The following is a 14,506-nucleotide window of genomic DNA, read 5'->3' as shown; positions in this document are numbered from 1 at the left end:
CTACCAGCCCTGCTGAACTCTTCAACATAGAGAAGTTTAGTTCGTGAATGGATAACGATTGGATTCTAATATGTATGTTGATGATTTTTAGAACATTAATGCTCACTTGTACGTCGATGCGCAAAAATGAGACTGGGATCAACAAGTGCGCGGTTCTTATTTACTTATACTTACACGTATTTAATCTCACTCCCACCGTGCTGGCCTGGCGGGAACAACAACATCCGTTCATTGGTAAATATGTCATTCTAGCCCACTTGATTGGCCTCCATAACTATTTTCATGACCTTGCTCCATCTTACAGGTCCTATTCATGTCACTGTTACCACGATTCACTCTTAGTTGCGTTGTCATCCAGGATGGAGGTAATCCAAGTTAACCGAATTAAATATTGCCCGTACAATGATGTCTTATATTTTTATATCGACCCCTAACAATGTTATATCGACTCCTCAAGGTTGATATCAACCACTTTGGCGACCACTGTTCAAGAGTGTAAAAAGTTCCTTTTGCCACTGCAGTTTAGCCTACTTTGGACAGACTGGTAGATCAGTTAACATCTGATTTGAAGAACACAAAAATTATATACGAGATCATCTGTATTACAAGTTGGGATTGGCAGACCATGCTCTGGATACTCCTTAACATAGGATCATATAGAGAAAAACATCTATATTACATAGATGTTGTTACAGAGAAGCTATTCTTAGAATCAGCATCAGCTAAGAAGCACTCTCCCAACCTCAACAAGTATGGCTGCATTAATTTATCAAGGATCAGGGAGACTATTAGTTTAAGATCTGATAGCTGGACTTCTCTAAATTAACTATGTAGTTATCTGACCCATAAAGGGAGTCATGTGAGGACATTATGTGTCAGTTACAATTAGTGCTATATGCCTGTCACAGTTATCGTTGCACTCTGATGAGCACAATGTTAACTGTGACAGGCACACAGGTCCATTTAACACTTAACAGAGGATTGAAGTGACTTGAAAAAAGTTCCATGTTTGGTCTCTAGAACAGGATTTCCTGACTATGTAAAAAATAATTTTTAAAAAAATACAAAGAATATATATATATATATATATATATAATTGATTTAAAAAAAAATCCTTAGCCATCCACAGTACAAAAATGTACTTCTTCAACCTTTTGGTTCTGTGCACTGCTGGACGAAGGTCTTCTCCATGATTTTCCAGACCACTCAGTTTTCTACCTCTCCCATCCATCTCACTCCTGCAGTTTGTTCCAGTTCATCCCTCCACCTTCTTCTCGGTCTTCCTCTTTGTCTTGCTCCATCCACTGGTCTTCACTCTGTTGTTTTTCTAGTCCCGTCACTGCATCTGGCAATATGGCCAGCCCATCTAAACTTAGCCTGTTTAATGTATTTTACAATATCTATGATGCCTGTTTGAGGTCTTATCCAGGTATTTGTCTTCCTATCTCTTAATGTTATTTTTAGCATACTTCGCTCCATACAATGTTGTGCTGTTCTCAGCTTTTTGTTTAGGGCTTCTGTTAAAGTCCATGTTAAAACCCAAAGTCCAAAATGCACTATGGGTTTGCAAATAACCTCTTGTGAGTGGAAACAACATAAAAAAAAATGATGATGGTTAGAAAATATGTTCAAAAACAAAATATTAGTGAGTTTAATAAATGTATTTTTTTCCTCTTGGCGTTTATACTGTTAAACATTATTATGTAGAAACAATTCAAACTGTAACATCTTATCAAGATACCATCTAGGGACAGAAACAGAAAGTTAGGGGAATGTTTCATAGCTGATGATGTTGATTCCAAAAACAGTCTCTCAAACCTATAGCAATATCAGTGGAGAACAGACATCGTTTTCCATTTATCCTGTATAATGGAGTACCCAAAGCATGGTCTGCTACTGACGTGTCATTTAGATGACTGTGAATGTAGTTTATTTATGTTCTCCAAGGCAGATGTTAACAAATCTTCTGGTTTATTCAAAACAGATTAAGACGTATGAAAAAGGAACATTGTACACTCCAGAATGTGCAAGGGATGAAGCTGATCCTTTAGAGAACAGACAAGAACAGCAATCTAATTGAATGTTGCATGTTATAACACAGTTGTAATTTGTGCACATATAAATAATATAAGATAATCATTAATTCTGGAATACAAATGTGAGCACAACTGAAGACAAACCACCTGGATCAGTAAACATTGGTATTAACAACTGATGAGGATTTTTCTGATGAAAGGTGGGTAAAAAAATCACAGAAGTCAAAGTAAGCTTTTGTGGTACAGTCTTATAGTGGGATATAGTAGGGCATAGTGGGAGGCGATTTTCCTATATTGTTTATATAACAGTTGGAAAAGAAGACTGATGACAACGTCAGTGTTAATCTTTGGCTGATGTTACTATGGTACCATCTAGATGGGAAACAGAGAGATGTAATACAAGGGCAAAAGCTGTGCCCAAAAGCCAGAAGGCTTGTCTATTATACAAGTAGGATGCAATCTTCAAAAGGTACCTGTGGCATGATTATAAACAACAAATTACACGATAACCACAGTAATTAACTTTAATGAAATGAAAGTACAGATATTTCGTACTGAAAATAATAACAGCATATTATCAGTGCGTAGAAATAAGCAAATGAAAGAAACGGGAATACAAGGTATATACAACAATCAGTTTACCAATTAAAAACTGTTGCTGTGTGCTAGAAATTAACATATTAATAAATAATATTAATATTAGACATTCATGTGGGAGAGAAAGAGAGAATCATTCTAATTCAGATTTAGCTGATGTAAAAGGGCTTCGCAACTTTCTTTGAAAAGACATTCATATTTAGGAGTTAATAATGTGTGTTCTTCTCCATCAAGCTTACAACAAGAACTTCTCACTATCAAAACTTTAATGGAATTTAATGATTACCATCCTAATCAAATCCAGCAGATAATTGACTCCTATGTTCCAACACATCAGGATTCTTCAACAGTCTGCAGGGTTCCAATCCCTTATATTTCTGGTATCTCTGCCCTACTGATAGAATTTTGAATTATCACCTTATTCCCATATATTTTCCTATTAACAAAATTTGTCATCTGTTGCCATCAACAAAAGACAAACTGTTGCCTCTATCATTAGCTGGCATTTACCAGACACCTTGTGAATGCAATCTGACATATTTTGGGTAGACAGGCTGTTCTGTAGAAAAATAATTAATGAACATAAAAATATTATATTGAATACATGAAACCTCAAAAGTCTGGTCTGGCACAACGTAGTATTGACACTAAACACAGTATCTGGTGGGATGAAGCTCGTCTTCTCCACAAAAGCAGTTTTAAATATGAACGCCTTTTCAAGAAAGTTGCGAAGATCTTTTACATCAGCCAAATCTGAATTGGAATGATTGTCTCTCTCTCCCAAAGTTTGGGAGATTCTCATTTTATGTAATCATCAAAAATAGTTTTAATAATATTATTCATTAATTATATTAATTTCTAGCATGCGGCAACAATTTTTAATCAGTGAACCAATTATTGTATGTACCTTGTATTCCCATTTCTTTGATTTGCTTGTTTCTACGCACTGATGATGTACTATTATTTTCAGTATGAAATATCTGTACTTTCATTTCATTAAAGTTAATTACTGTGGTTATTGTGCAATTTGTTGTTTAAGTAGCATGCAGTTTTTCTGCATTTGGCTCTTTCAAAGTCTGATTGGGATTTGATTATGCATTTTTTTTCCCACTCTGCTTTGGTATTTGTTGGAGGACATGGACAATGGTTTTCTGTATAGCAGTGAAAATGAATAACCACATTCCAGCAAAGGATTATTTCAGCTATTCAGGTTTTTTTTTTGTGTGTGTGTGCGTGCGCGCGCTTCAGGAAAGCAGAAACAGTAATCATCAGACCACTGAAAAGAAGAATAAAAATCATGGAGTGGGCTCATATGGTACTACTGACATGGGAGAAGACATGGGATTGAGAATAGCTGATGAACATTGATCTGTTGAAAATGTGGACAAGGTGAAGTTTGGAGTTACCAACAGGTAATGTAACATTTACATTGTATTTGGAAAGCTGGTTAAAAAAATTAACAAATGAATAAAAAAAAGTTTCAAGGTGTTGGATAACGATGAAGTCAGATTATCTGGTATTCTGGTTAGTATAAGAACAATTTGCGTTTTAGTTCATTACTAAAAGCAAATACTTCAACACCTGAGGTTTTGTTAAATATGTGAAGTTAGTGATGAGAATCCACTTCACCCTAAGAACACTGAAGTTTTCAAGAAAGATGATCTCACTGTTTTGATAATTAAGCTGCAGGAAACCAGCATTTACAGATAAATAATCAAAGAGCTCAGAATGGTTATTATACAGAGTTTAGTAATCATTAGCATGGAATGCCAGATTTGGCAAATGCCCATACTACCCTTCTTGTGAAAGGTATCATGCTGAATGTACTTTTAGTTGACAGTATGCAGTAGATGTTGAGATTCTATAAGAAATACACCAATTTTGGTGCAGTGGTGCACATAACTTATTTTATGTTGAAGACTTTGCTAACATTCATAACTTAATTATGAATGTTAGCGAAGCAGAATTGAATTTTTTTATGGGGGGGGGGATAAGAGATTTTTGATTTGCTATCAGCATTACTTTTGTTAGTGGCTCTTTCGACCGGTTATGTTGGAAACTTAGCAGAAGCATGCACTGTGAAGGTGAAATCTTAATGAACATGACATCCTCATAGGGAGTGCACAGTCTCCTCTATACAATTGGTCTGAAAAGTTATCGGCCTAACAATGAAAAAAACAAATTTATAATTTCAAAATTATTTTTATTTTTCAACATAATCTCCCTTAAGACTAATACATTTATTCCAGTGATGCTCCAGATCCATTATCCCTTCCCTGTAGTGGTTTCTCAGTAAGATCTGCAAAATACCCCTCTGCAGCTGCAATCACCTCTTGATTCGAAGAAAAACGCTGACCAGTGAGAAAGAGTTTTAGTTTTGGGAAAAGATAGAAGTCAGAGGGAGCCAAATCTAGGGAATAGGGTGGATGTTCCAACAATTGATAGTGCAGATCCCTTAATTTACCCATTGCCAAAACACCTTTGTGGGCAGGTGCATTGTCCTAATGAAAGACTATTTTTTTCCTTTGCAAACCAGGTCTTTTCTCACGAATTTTTTCATTTAGTCTGGTTAAAAGATCAGAATAATATTCTCCGGTTATTGTTTTATCCTCTGGAGATAGTTTTTGGTATTGAGACAACATGTTTATTAAACAATAAAAAATAATAAAAGAGTAAAAACCGACAATATTTCAAGAATGCAATCACGCTGCCATACATCAAGAATCTCACGGACAAACTGGCTACATTGCTCCACAAGTACGACATAAAAGTGGCTTTTCTTCCTTTAGAAAAAATATCAAGATTCCTACATCTACCAAAACTTCTGCATCATCCATAAAAAAAACTAGGCATTTTTCAGATTCACTGTTCTTGTGGCATCTGTTACTTAGGCCAGACAGGAAGGTCAGGAGAGATCCACATGGCTGTACATATAAAAGATGTCAAAAAAAGAAGGGAACACAAATCAGGCTATGCATTCCCCACGACTACTACTGGCTATCAAGTACTCTAGCAACAGACAAACATGTCATATGTTGATAAGAACTGTTTCACAAGAAAATTTAAAGAAGCTGCAAAAATGCTTACAATCTCTACACAATGCAATAAAAATTAAGGCTTGATTTTACATCGTCTGGTCTGCCTTTATCAAAAATTTAACTGCCTCGGATATAATACGCGTGATCCACAGAACATGACAACAACTAGCATTGTTCCAACAAACATTCATTACAGTATGCATCATTTTGTATTCGGGTTCTCAATAAATGAACAGTTATGAAGTTAAAAAAGACATCTAATTGACTATTTAATTTGGTTGTTGTGTTCAACTTTTATACACCATTACCCCTGATGATGTAAGTCTTACGACGAACGGAACTTGTCGGGTTTTTTACTCTTTTATTATTTTTTTATTGTTTAATAAACATGTAGTCCCAATACCGAAAGCTATCTCCAAAACTGATTACCCACATAAACCTTCGCTTACATATTGTTTTATCCTTTTCAAGATAATTAATAAACAAAATGCCTTTAGCATCCCAAAACACCGATGCCATGACCTTTTCTGCTGATGGAACCGACTTTGTCTTCTTTGGCGCTGAACAACCGGCTTCTGTCCACTGTTTTGACTGTTGTTTGGTTTCTGGTGTTTAATGGTGAATCCAAGTCTCATCAATAGTAATAAATCGACACACAAAATCAATTTTATTCTTGTTAAAATGCTCCAAGCACTGTTCAGAGGTTTTCATGCAAGTGCATGTTTGATCTGCCGTGAGCAAGTGCAACACCCATATCCTACATGTTCTTTTGAAATGCCTATAGTCTCAGCAATTTCACGCACTTTGACTTGCCGGTCATCCAATACCATATCGTGCACTTGATCAATGATTTCTGGTGTTGTTACACTTTTTGGACGTCCTTCATGTGGATTATCTTCAAGGCTGGTACAGTCACATTTAAACTCTGCATTTTAAACTCAGCCCATTTCTTAACACGTTTGCTGCCAAGCTATTTTGGCATAGTCTGTTCCCTAAGAGTATACTCGTAGCTGGCTTGTGTAGCTCATATACCAACTACGAGTATACTCATAGTCGGCAGCGAACGTGTTAATTGTGAAAACAAAGGAGAAGAATGCCCATAAACTTTTATGAACTTCGAGTGAATTTCTTTTGTCGTTAATTTTTTTTTTTACAAAAGAATTTTATAACCGCACGATACTCAATTTTATACATTTCAAAGGATGCAGACAATACTTTTGCTTCAGACAGCTGTATAAACTACTTGATAGAATGACTTGCAATTTCACATGGATGCTTATGACAGATGTACCAACTTGGAAAAAAAAATAGTGCCGATAGTGTTGCCATCTATGGTCGAGGCCGAGAACTTCTCAGACCATCTCCTATGTCCTTGACAATATCTCTGTTTACTGCTACATTTGGACTCCCTCCAAGCGCTGTTCAGCTGGCAAAGTTACACACAAGCTACTCAGAAAGCCTCCTAATCCTGTTGCCATCATTTTCAGTCCCAAATAGTATTTAGTAGCCATCCTCCTCAAATGGAGGATTTACTGGCTCCCTGCTTAAATATAATGCACTGACCATGAATTGAATAAGAATGTAATGTCATTGAATGTAAAATGATACCATTGTTTGATTTGAGGCTGAAGTTTCACAATGACAAGCAACCTGATTCCATTATAATCTCAACAGTAGATTTTTTTATTGCATGGAGAGTGGAGGAAGCACGAATGCATCATTACTGGTATGGTTAGTAAATGAATTTAAAATATGATCTAACAGACTTTGTGATATTTACAATGGACCTCCCATAATGAAATTTTTACCTCTATGGTATGTCGAGATGATAATGAGAAAACCAGGAAATGTTATGAGTAGGAGTTATTGTAAAGATAGAGAGAAACACAAAATTCCTGATATGCACCCTCGAGGAGTGTTTAGATACTATGAGAATACTACGTGAAAATTTTACATTATTTCTAACTTTCTATCAACACTTTTCCTCCAAATTACTCTGTTATCTGACAGGACTCCAACATAGTCGGATCTCACAATGATGGTGCCTACCTTTATTGAATTCTGACTGAGTTGGAGTTTGTTCCAGTAGCTGACTTTTGACTGACTGTTTGCCCTGGTTCTCTAACAAAAACTACGAGGGCCTTGTTTAGTCAGTCTCGGCCAGCATGAAATTCCATCATGTTGTTCTGGATTAAGCCAATAAGAATGCAATTTGGATAGTTAAATTCCACACTGCCAGTTCATTCTCATTCATTCATCATCAGTGCCATGAGTAGGCTAATACCTACTAACAAGGCGAATCACAAGAAGATGAAAATTAGCCATTAGGTTAGAAGCCCGAACCAGCTTTCCACATTTCTTAAAAAGTCACGTGGAAGTTTCCTCCCCATTATCAAGTATCGACCCTTAAAGAACCCTAAAGCAGTCATTAAAAATATATGTTGCATAATAAAAATAAGGTTTCACTTTACCTGAGAAGTCACTTTGATTGAAGTCATTAAGCACTAGAGTATAAAGTAATAAAATAAGTTGAGGTGCAGCTTCTAAAAATGATTCAAAAAGTCTCAAAAATGCAGCATCAGCTTCCTCATAAGAAATCTGCTTTTGATACTCTAATAATCTTCGTCTCTTTCTTTCATCACACATTTTTCTCTTTATTTGAATTCCATAATAAGTAGCTGTGAAATACCTAAACAGCAAGAAACTAAGAATAAGATTATCCAGTTTTTGTTTTTAACAAAAATAATTTTTTAGTCTTCAGTTACAAAGATTTAAAAAATGTATTAAACTACTATAAATAAGAACGAAAAGTCTGCAGCATTCATCCTGAACTGTGTTGAGAAAACATGCTTTAATATTAGCTCATATAACTATTTTCTATAATAATGCTTTTTTTTTTAACGATTGAATTTAGTGTTAAAATGTTGTTGGGTTTTTGATTGTTTTTGTATGATATTTGCTTCTGGCAGTTGAAATTTGAAAAATTATACCTGTATATCAATAGCAATAATGTTCAAGGAAAGAAAGGAGTAGCAATAATATTCAACACCAAACATGAATATAAACTTCTCGATTTGAAGGCAGTTTCAAGTAGAGTTATGTGGGGAAACTTCAAAATGGCGGCATGGACAAATGAAACTTATTTTTGCCTGTGGTCCCACAGAAGGTTCTTCCACGGAAGAAGTGGAGGAATTTTTTGAGTCATTAGAACAGGCAGCTGACATAAAGAAAATGGAAAAAGTAGTCCTCGTTGGATATCTGAACAGCAGAGTAGGAAATTTCATCGAGCACATAGGAACATTTTGGGAAAATTTGGAGAAAAGGTCAAAGCTAATAATAATGGTAAGTACTTACTAGACTTCTGCTCAGGACACTGACTTGTCATTACTAACACTATGTTTCAACATAAAGATGTACACAAGTTCACATGGAGAGAAGACACGAAAAATAACAAAAGACTCATTAACTACGTCATTGTTGATAGTGATATCTTCATGCTCATTCAGGATACAAGAGTGTACAGAGAATTTGAAATTGGAAGTGACCATTATTAGTACTAAGCAGGATAAAAATGGTTATCACATTAAAAAGAACAGTATATAAGAAAGTTTTAAAAAGAATTAAAGTTGAGCAGCTTTGACAAGTAAATTGTAGACTTGACTATACAAAGATTATTGGGGAAAAAATTAAACAAATTGAAAAAAAAAACACCAAACCTTCGAGTCTCAGTGGCAAACTCTGAAAAAGACAGTGACTAATTAGCTAGGGAGGTATGTGGTGAAGTTGTCTGCAAGGATAGAAAAATAAGAACCATAGCGGACACAAGAAGTTAGGGAAGCAGTCCTAGAAAAGAAGAAAGCATACCAAAAGTTCCTAGCAAATAAGTCAACAGATAACCTGAAAGAATACAGAGAAAAATGTAAGAGAACTAAGCTGTGTATAAAAGTAGCTAAACAAAAGTCATGAGAAGACGTAATACAGAAAATAAATATCAGAAAGGTGGCAAAATGTTCTGGAGGCTATTGAAGAAGCTTAGAAATGGAGGAAAGACTGTAAAAGGAATCAAAGATGATAATGGTGACAAGAAAACTGAATATAAGGATATCTCAGATGTCTGGAGGAATTACTTTAAAAGCCTGTTAAATTAACCAAGCAGTGACAGAACCATACTAAAAATTTTCAAGAGAAATGCAAAGAGGAGTACATATTGACAGAAGGGGATATAACAACAGGAATAGAAGTCGCTGGGTATAGCATTTTTCGTCAGGATAGGAGGGGAAAGTGATGACCTATGTCCTCTAAGAGTGGAGAATTTGATTTTGAGATTTTGATGATTTTGAGAGCGTATGGTGTGAGGTAGAGGTAGGCAAGACAGGATATTTAGTGGGGTGTTGCTACAGACCCAGGAGCACAGAGGATGGGGACCAGGAGATGTTTAGACAGCTAAGTTTGGCAAGTGCAAGAAGAATGATTGTTATGGGAGATTTTAACTGCAGTAGTATAAATTGGAGAGAGGAAGATACATGTAGCAATAAGGGAATGGAATTTCTAGAATTCTTGAGGGACAAATGTCTTAGACAACATGTAACAGAGGGAACAAGAGGTTCAAGAGTTTTGGATTTGGTTATAGCATCAGAAGAGTTGATAATAACTGAGTTGATGTCTCTCCCATAAGTTGGAGAGAGTGACCATATGGTGTTGACTTGGAAAATGAATAGACATGCAGGAGTATCAAAGAGACGGGAACTTATGTGGAATTATAAGGCAGGTGATTATAATAGTCTTAGACGTCAACTCCGGGAAGTTTCATGGAGGCAGGAATTGGAAGGCCGGGATATCACTAGTGCGTGGGAAATTGTGAAAGAATATTTGTTATCAGCAATGGTAAGTTGTATACCACGAGCAAAGAAGAGGACGCAATTTGGAGTAAAGTGGATGACAAACAATATTAAACAGGAATTGCATGTGAAAAAGAGGCTATGGAAGAGATATAAGGAGACAGGTGAAGAGGAATATAAGATACAGGCCAGAAGAGTGACTAGTGCGGTAAGGAAAGCGAAACTGGAATATGAGAGGAGATTGGCCCTAAGATCCAAAGAAAATCCTAGGGAATTTTTTAGCTGTGTGGCCAGTAGGGGGAGAAATGACTGTGGAAGAATGATATTGTGGGATAAAAATGGGAATAGAGTGACTGATGCAGAGGACATAGTGGAATTGTTCAATGAACGCTTTATTGGAGTATTTCATCCTAGAGGAGTCAGTTTTAATGCTAGAGGGATAGGACTGGTTCAAGGTATGGAGGTACAGGAGGAGAGTGTGTTTCAGAAACTGAGTACTCTGGATGTCAGTAAAGATGTGGGACTGGATAGTATTTCACCACGAGTTTTGAGAGAATGTGCTAGGGAATTGACAGTGCCTTTAACGTGGCTTTTCAATGAAAGGCTGGCTTTGGGAAAGGTGGCCAGGGAATGGAAGGAAGGTAAGATAGTGCCATTGCATAAGGGTGGTAACAGACTGGAAGCGTCTAATTATAGGCCAGTCTGTGTGTCATCAGTAGTTGTTAAGATCTTGGAGAAAGTAGTGAGGGACCGTATACAGCATTGGGCAGATGAGGGTAATGTTATCTGTGAGTATCAACATGGATTTGTGAAAGGACACTCTTGTTTTAGCAATATGCTAGCCTTTTATAATAAAGTTTCAAGAACATTAGATGAGGGAAAGGCATATACCGCAATTTTCTTAGACTTGGCAAAGGCATTTGACAGGGTGCCACATTATAAGCTGATATTTAAGTTGCAGCACATGGATCTGGATGTCGGATTGGTCAACTGGATTCAGGATTGGCTGTCTGACAGGTATAAGAGAGTTGTGTATGGTGGAGCAGTTTCCATGAGGCAGAGGGTTACAAGTGGGGTCCCACATTGCTCAGTACTAGGACCTATATTGTTTAACCTTTATATCAATGACATAGCCAGTGGATTGCAGGGGGATATTCAGTTGTTTGTGGATGATGCGACGCTGGGAAGGATTATTAGTAATAGTGCAGATGTGGTAGCCCTGCAAGAGGATTTAAATAAGCTAGATAGATGGGCAAATGAATGGGGGTGTCAGTTTAATGCAGCAAAATGTAAGGTCTTGAGGTTTGGGAAACATCGATGGGATGCTGCATACTCTATGGGAGGAGTTATACTGGAGGAAGTAGGGGAGACAAGAGATCTGGGGTTGATGATTGATAGAAACCTGAAGTTTAGGGGACATATTGCAAAGGTGGTGAAGGTAACACAGAGGATTGCTGCTATTATGAGAAGGACACTGACCTGCAGAAGGTTATCATTCCGTTGTATAAGTCTCTGATCAGACCACACTTGGACTATTGTTCTCAGATTTGGTCCCCAAGATTTGAAGGGGATAAATTAACTCTGGAAAGGATACAAAGACGGATGACAAAGATGGTTTCAGGACTGTACAAGGATAGTTATGAGGATCGGCTGAGAGAATGTGGACTGCAGAGTTTGGTGGATAGAAGAAGGAGAGGTGATATGATTGAGACTTTTAAACTGTTGAGAGGTGGTTACAGGGTTGACACTGGGGAGTTCTTTCGCTTGGTTGAACAGCGGGAAGGAGTGATGACAAGAGGTCATCCCTGGAAGTTACGAAAGGAAACTGTGATGAGCAAGAGGGTAAGGAGTGGTTTCTTTGTGTGGAGGATGGTTGAGCCATGGAATGCATTGCCTGATGGAGTAGTGGGAGCGATAACGGTCAGTGAGTTTAAAGAGTGGTATGATAGACTTTGTGTTTCTCAGGGGGGGACCTCCCCTCGATGAGTCTTGACTCCTTGGAGGCCTGAATAATAATAATAATAATAATAATAATATCAATACTTGAGTAGAAAAAGCCATAAAAACTTGAAATGTGGAAAGGCAACTGGAGTAAATGATATTCGACCAGAAATGCTTAAATATAGTGGTATAAAAGATTATTTAAATTAAGGGGATATTAAATCCCACATTGTTTTAAAACCGAATAAGAAACTCAAAGATTGGAATCAGAGTTTCATGCCGAATATAGTAAACTATAAAGTATCGGTGATCACTAGCGTGAGCTAATGCAAGTGACCCTAGTACGTAGTACAATACCGGACAACTCGTAGCAAAGGTGGTGAAGTTATTATCACTATTCTTAGGTATTTTCCATAATGTAAAAACACATTTCCTAGGAAATGTATGCTGTCATTACATTATGGTGGGAGGTCACTACCCAGACTGGTTTCAGCCTTTTTTGAGGCTTCATCAGTGAGTAGCTTCATGCCGTATATAGTTTACTATATTCGGAATGAAACTCTCCGATTCCAATCTTTGAGTTTCTTATTCGTTTTAAAACAATGTGGGATTTAATATCCCCTTAATTTAAATAATGTTTATATCGCCGAAATGAAGCTTATTAGCTCTTTATATTTAAGTGGTATAAAAGATTTGCAGTGGCTACACTACATAATTAAGAGAGCCTAGTCAGAAGTTCGAATTTACAATGATTGGAGTAGAGTACTCATCTATAAAATGGGAACTAGAGAATTACAGAGGAATTTCTCGACTATTAGTATGTTTGCATAATTCTTAACCCAGGTAAGAATTATGCAAACATACTTGAAAAGAGATTGAGAAAGATTGTGGAAGAGAAACTCAGAGAAGAACAAGCTGGGTCCATTCCAAATAGAGTGGTCGAGATCAGATTTTCACTTTAAGACAAATAGTTGAGAAATCATGAGAATATGACAAGGATATGTACTTAAGTCTTGTACATCTGGAAAACGCATATGACAAAGTGTCTAGAGACAAGCTTTTTGAAACACTATAATTATATGGGGCGAATGGAACGTTATACAGAGCAATACTTAGTCTATATTTAAGCTGTCAGTCAGCAGTTAGAATTGAAGGAAATAGTAAGATGATTTGATGTAAAATCAGGGGTAAGACAAGGATGCACATTATCTCCACTCTTATTCATCATCTATATGAATCACATTATGAAAAAGTGGTATCAAGCCTGATATTAGAATTGGAGATGTCAAACTTAGCTAACTAAATTAAATAACAGATGTAACAAATTTTGCATGAAAATCAGCAATAAAATGAGCAAAACTATGAGAACAAGCAAGGGCATAGAAAACTTCAAATGCATTCTGAATGGAGACTATAAAACATGTAAAATATTGCAGCTATTTAGGCACAGTTTTTAGTGAAGATGGCAGGTTAAATCTGGAAATAGACAACAGAATAAGCAAAGTTGGTATGGTGGGTAGCCAGTTGAATAAATTTTTATGGAATAAGAGAGAAATTAGCCAAAATTAGCAGTATACAAAAAAAGTGTTTAAACCAGTTTAAGTGGTTAAGTGGATCTGAGAGTTTGGTTAGAAATAAAGCACGTAATCAAAGACTAGGGACCACAGATATGAGGGCTCTGAGAAAAATTAGGGGAGTGAACTGATGGCATCAATGGCAGAATCATTAAAAATGAAGATATTAGATAGGAACTTAACATTATTAGTATTCAATAATGTGTCAGCAGAGCTAATCTTAGGCAGTATATGGTCACTTAAATAGAATGGGTGAAGAAAGGTTATCAAAATAGATGTTTGATGCCAAGATAGCAGGAAAGAGACCAAGGTTTAGGTGGATTGATTCGATCAGAAGTACCTCAGAAGCACAAAATGTTAGATATGACAATATTGAGTGCTCACAAGTAATAGATTGATTTGGAGGAAAATTGTTCATAGGAATAATAATGTAAACTTAATCATGTAGTGCTGTCATAGTAACCTGAATACCCATTGGGTGT

The 14,506-nt window shown here is 36.5% G+C and overlaps 1 protein-coding gene across 2 annotated transcripts in view; it reads right to left on the bottom strand.

The window, feature by feature from the left end:
• Positions 1–14,506, bottom strand: part of LOC150093527 (XK-related protein 6-like) — a 119,235-nt gene that overhangs the window by 91,451 nt on the left and 13,278 nt on the right. For both annotated transcript variants that reach the window (XM_090413556.1, XM_090413557.1), the window contains exon 2: positions 8,143–8,360. In XM_090413556.1, the coding sequence (XP_090269682.1) occupies positions 8,143–8,360 (218 nt within the window). The remainder of the gene's footprint in view (positions 1–8,142; positions 8,361–14,506) is intronic.

This window comes from Typopeltis vanoorti, chromosome 24, assembly GCF_054136105.1.
Source record: "Typopeltis vanoorti isolate ZY-2024b chromosome 24, IOZ_Tvanoo_1.0, whole genome shotgun sequence".
In the NCBI taxonomy this organism is placed as follows: Eukaryota; Metazoa; Arthropoda; class Arachnida; order Uropygi; family Thelyphonidae; genus Typopeltis; species Typopeltis vanoorti.
Note: the sequence above shows the minus strand (reverse complement) of the source record. Positions and strands in the feature narration are given on the sequence as shown.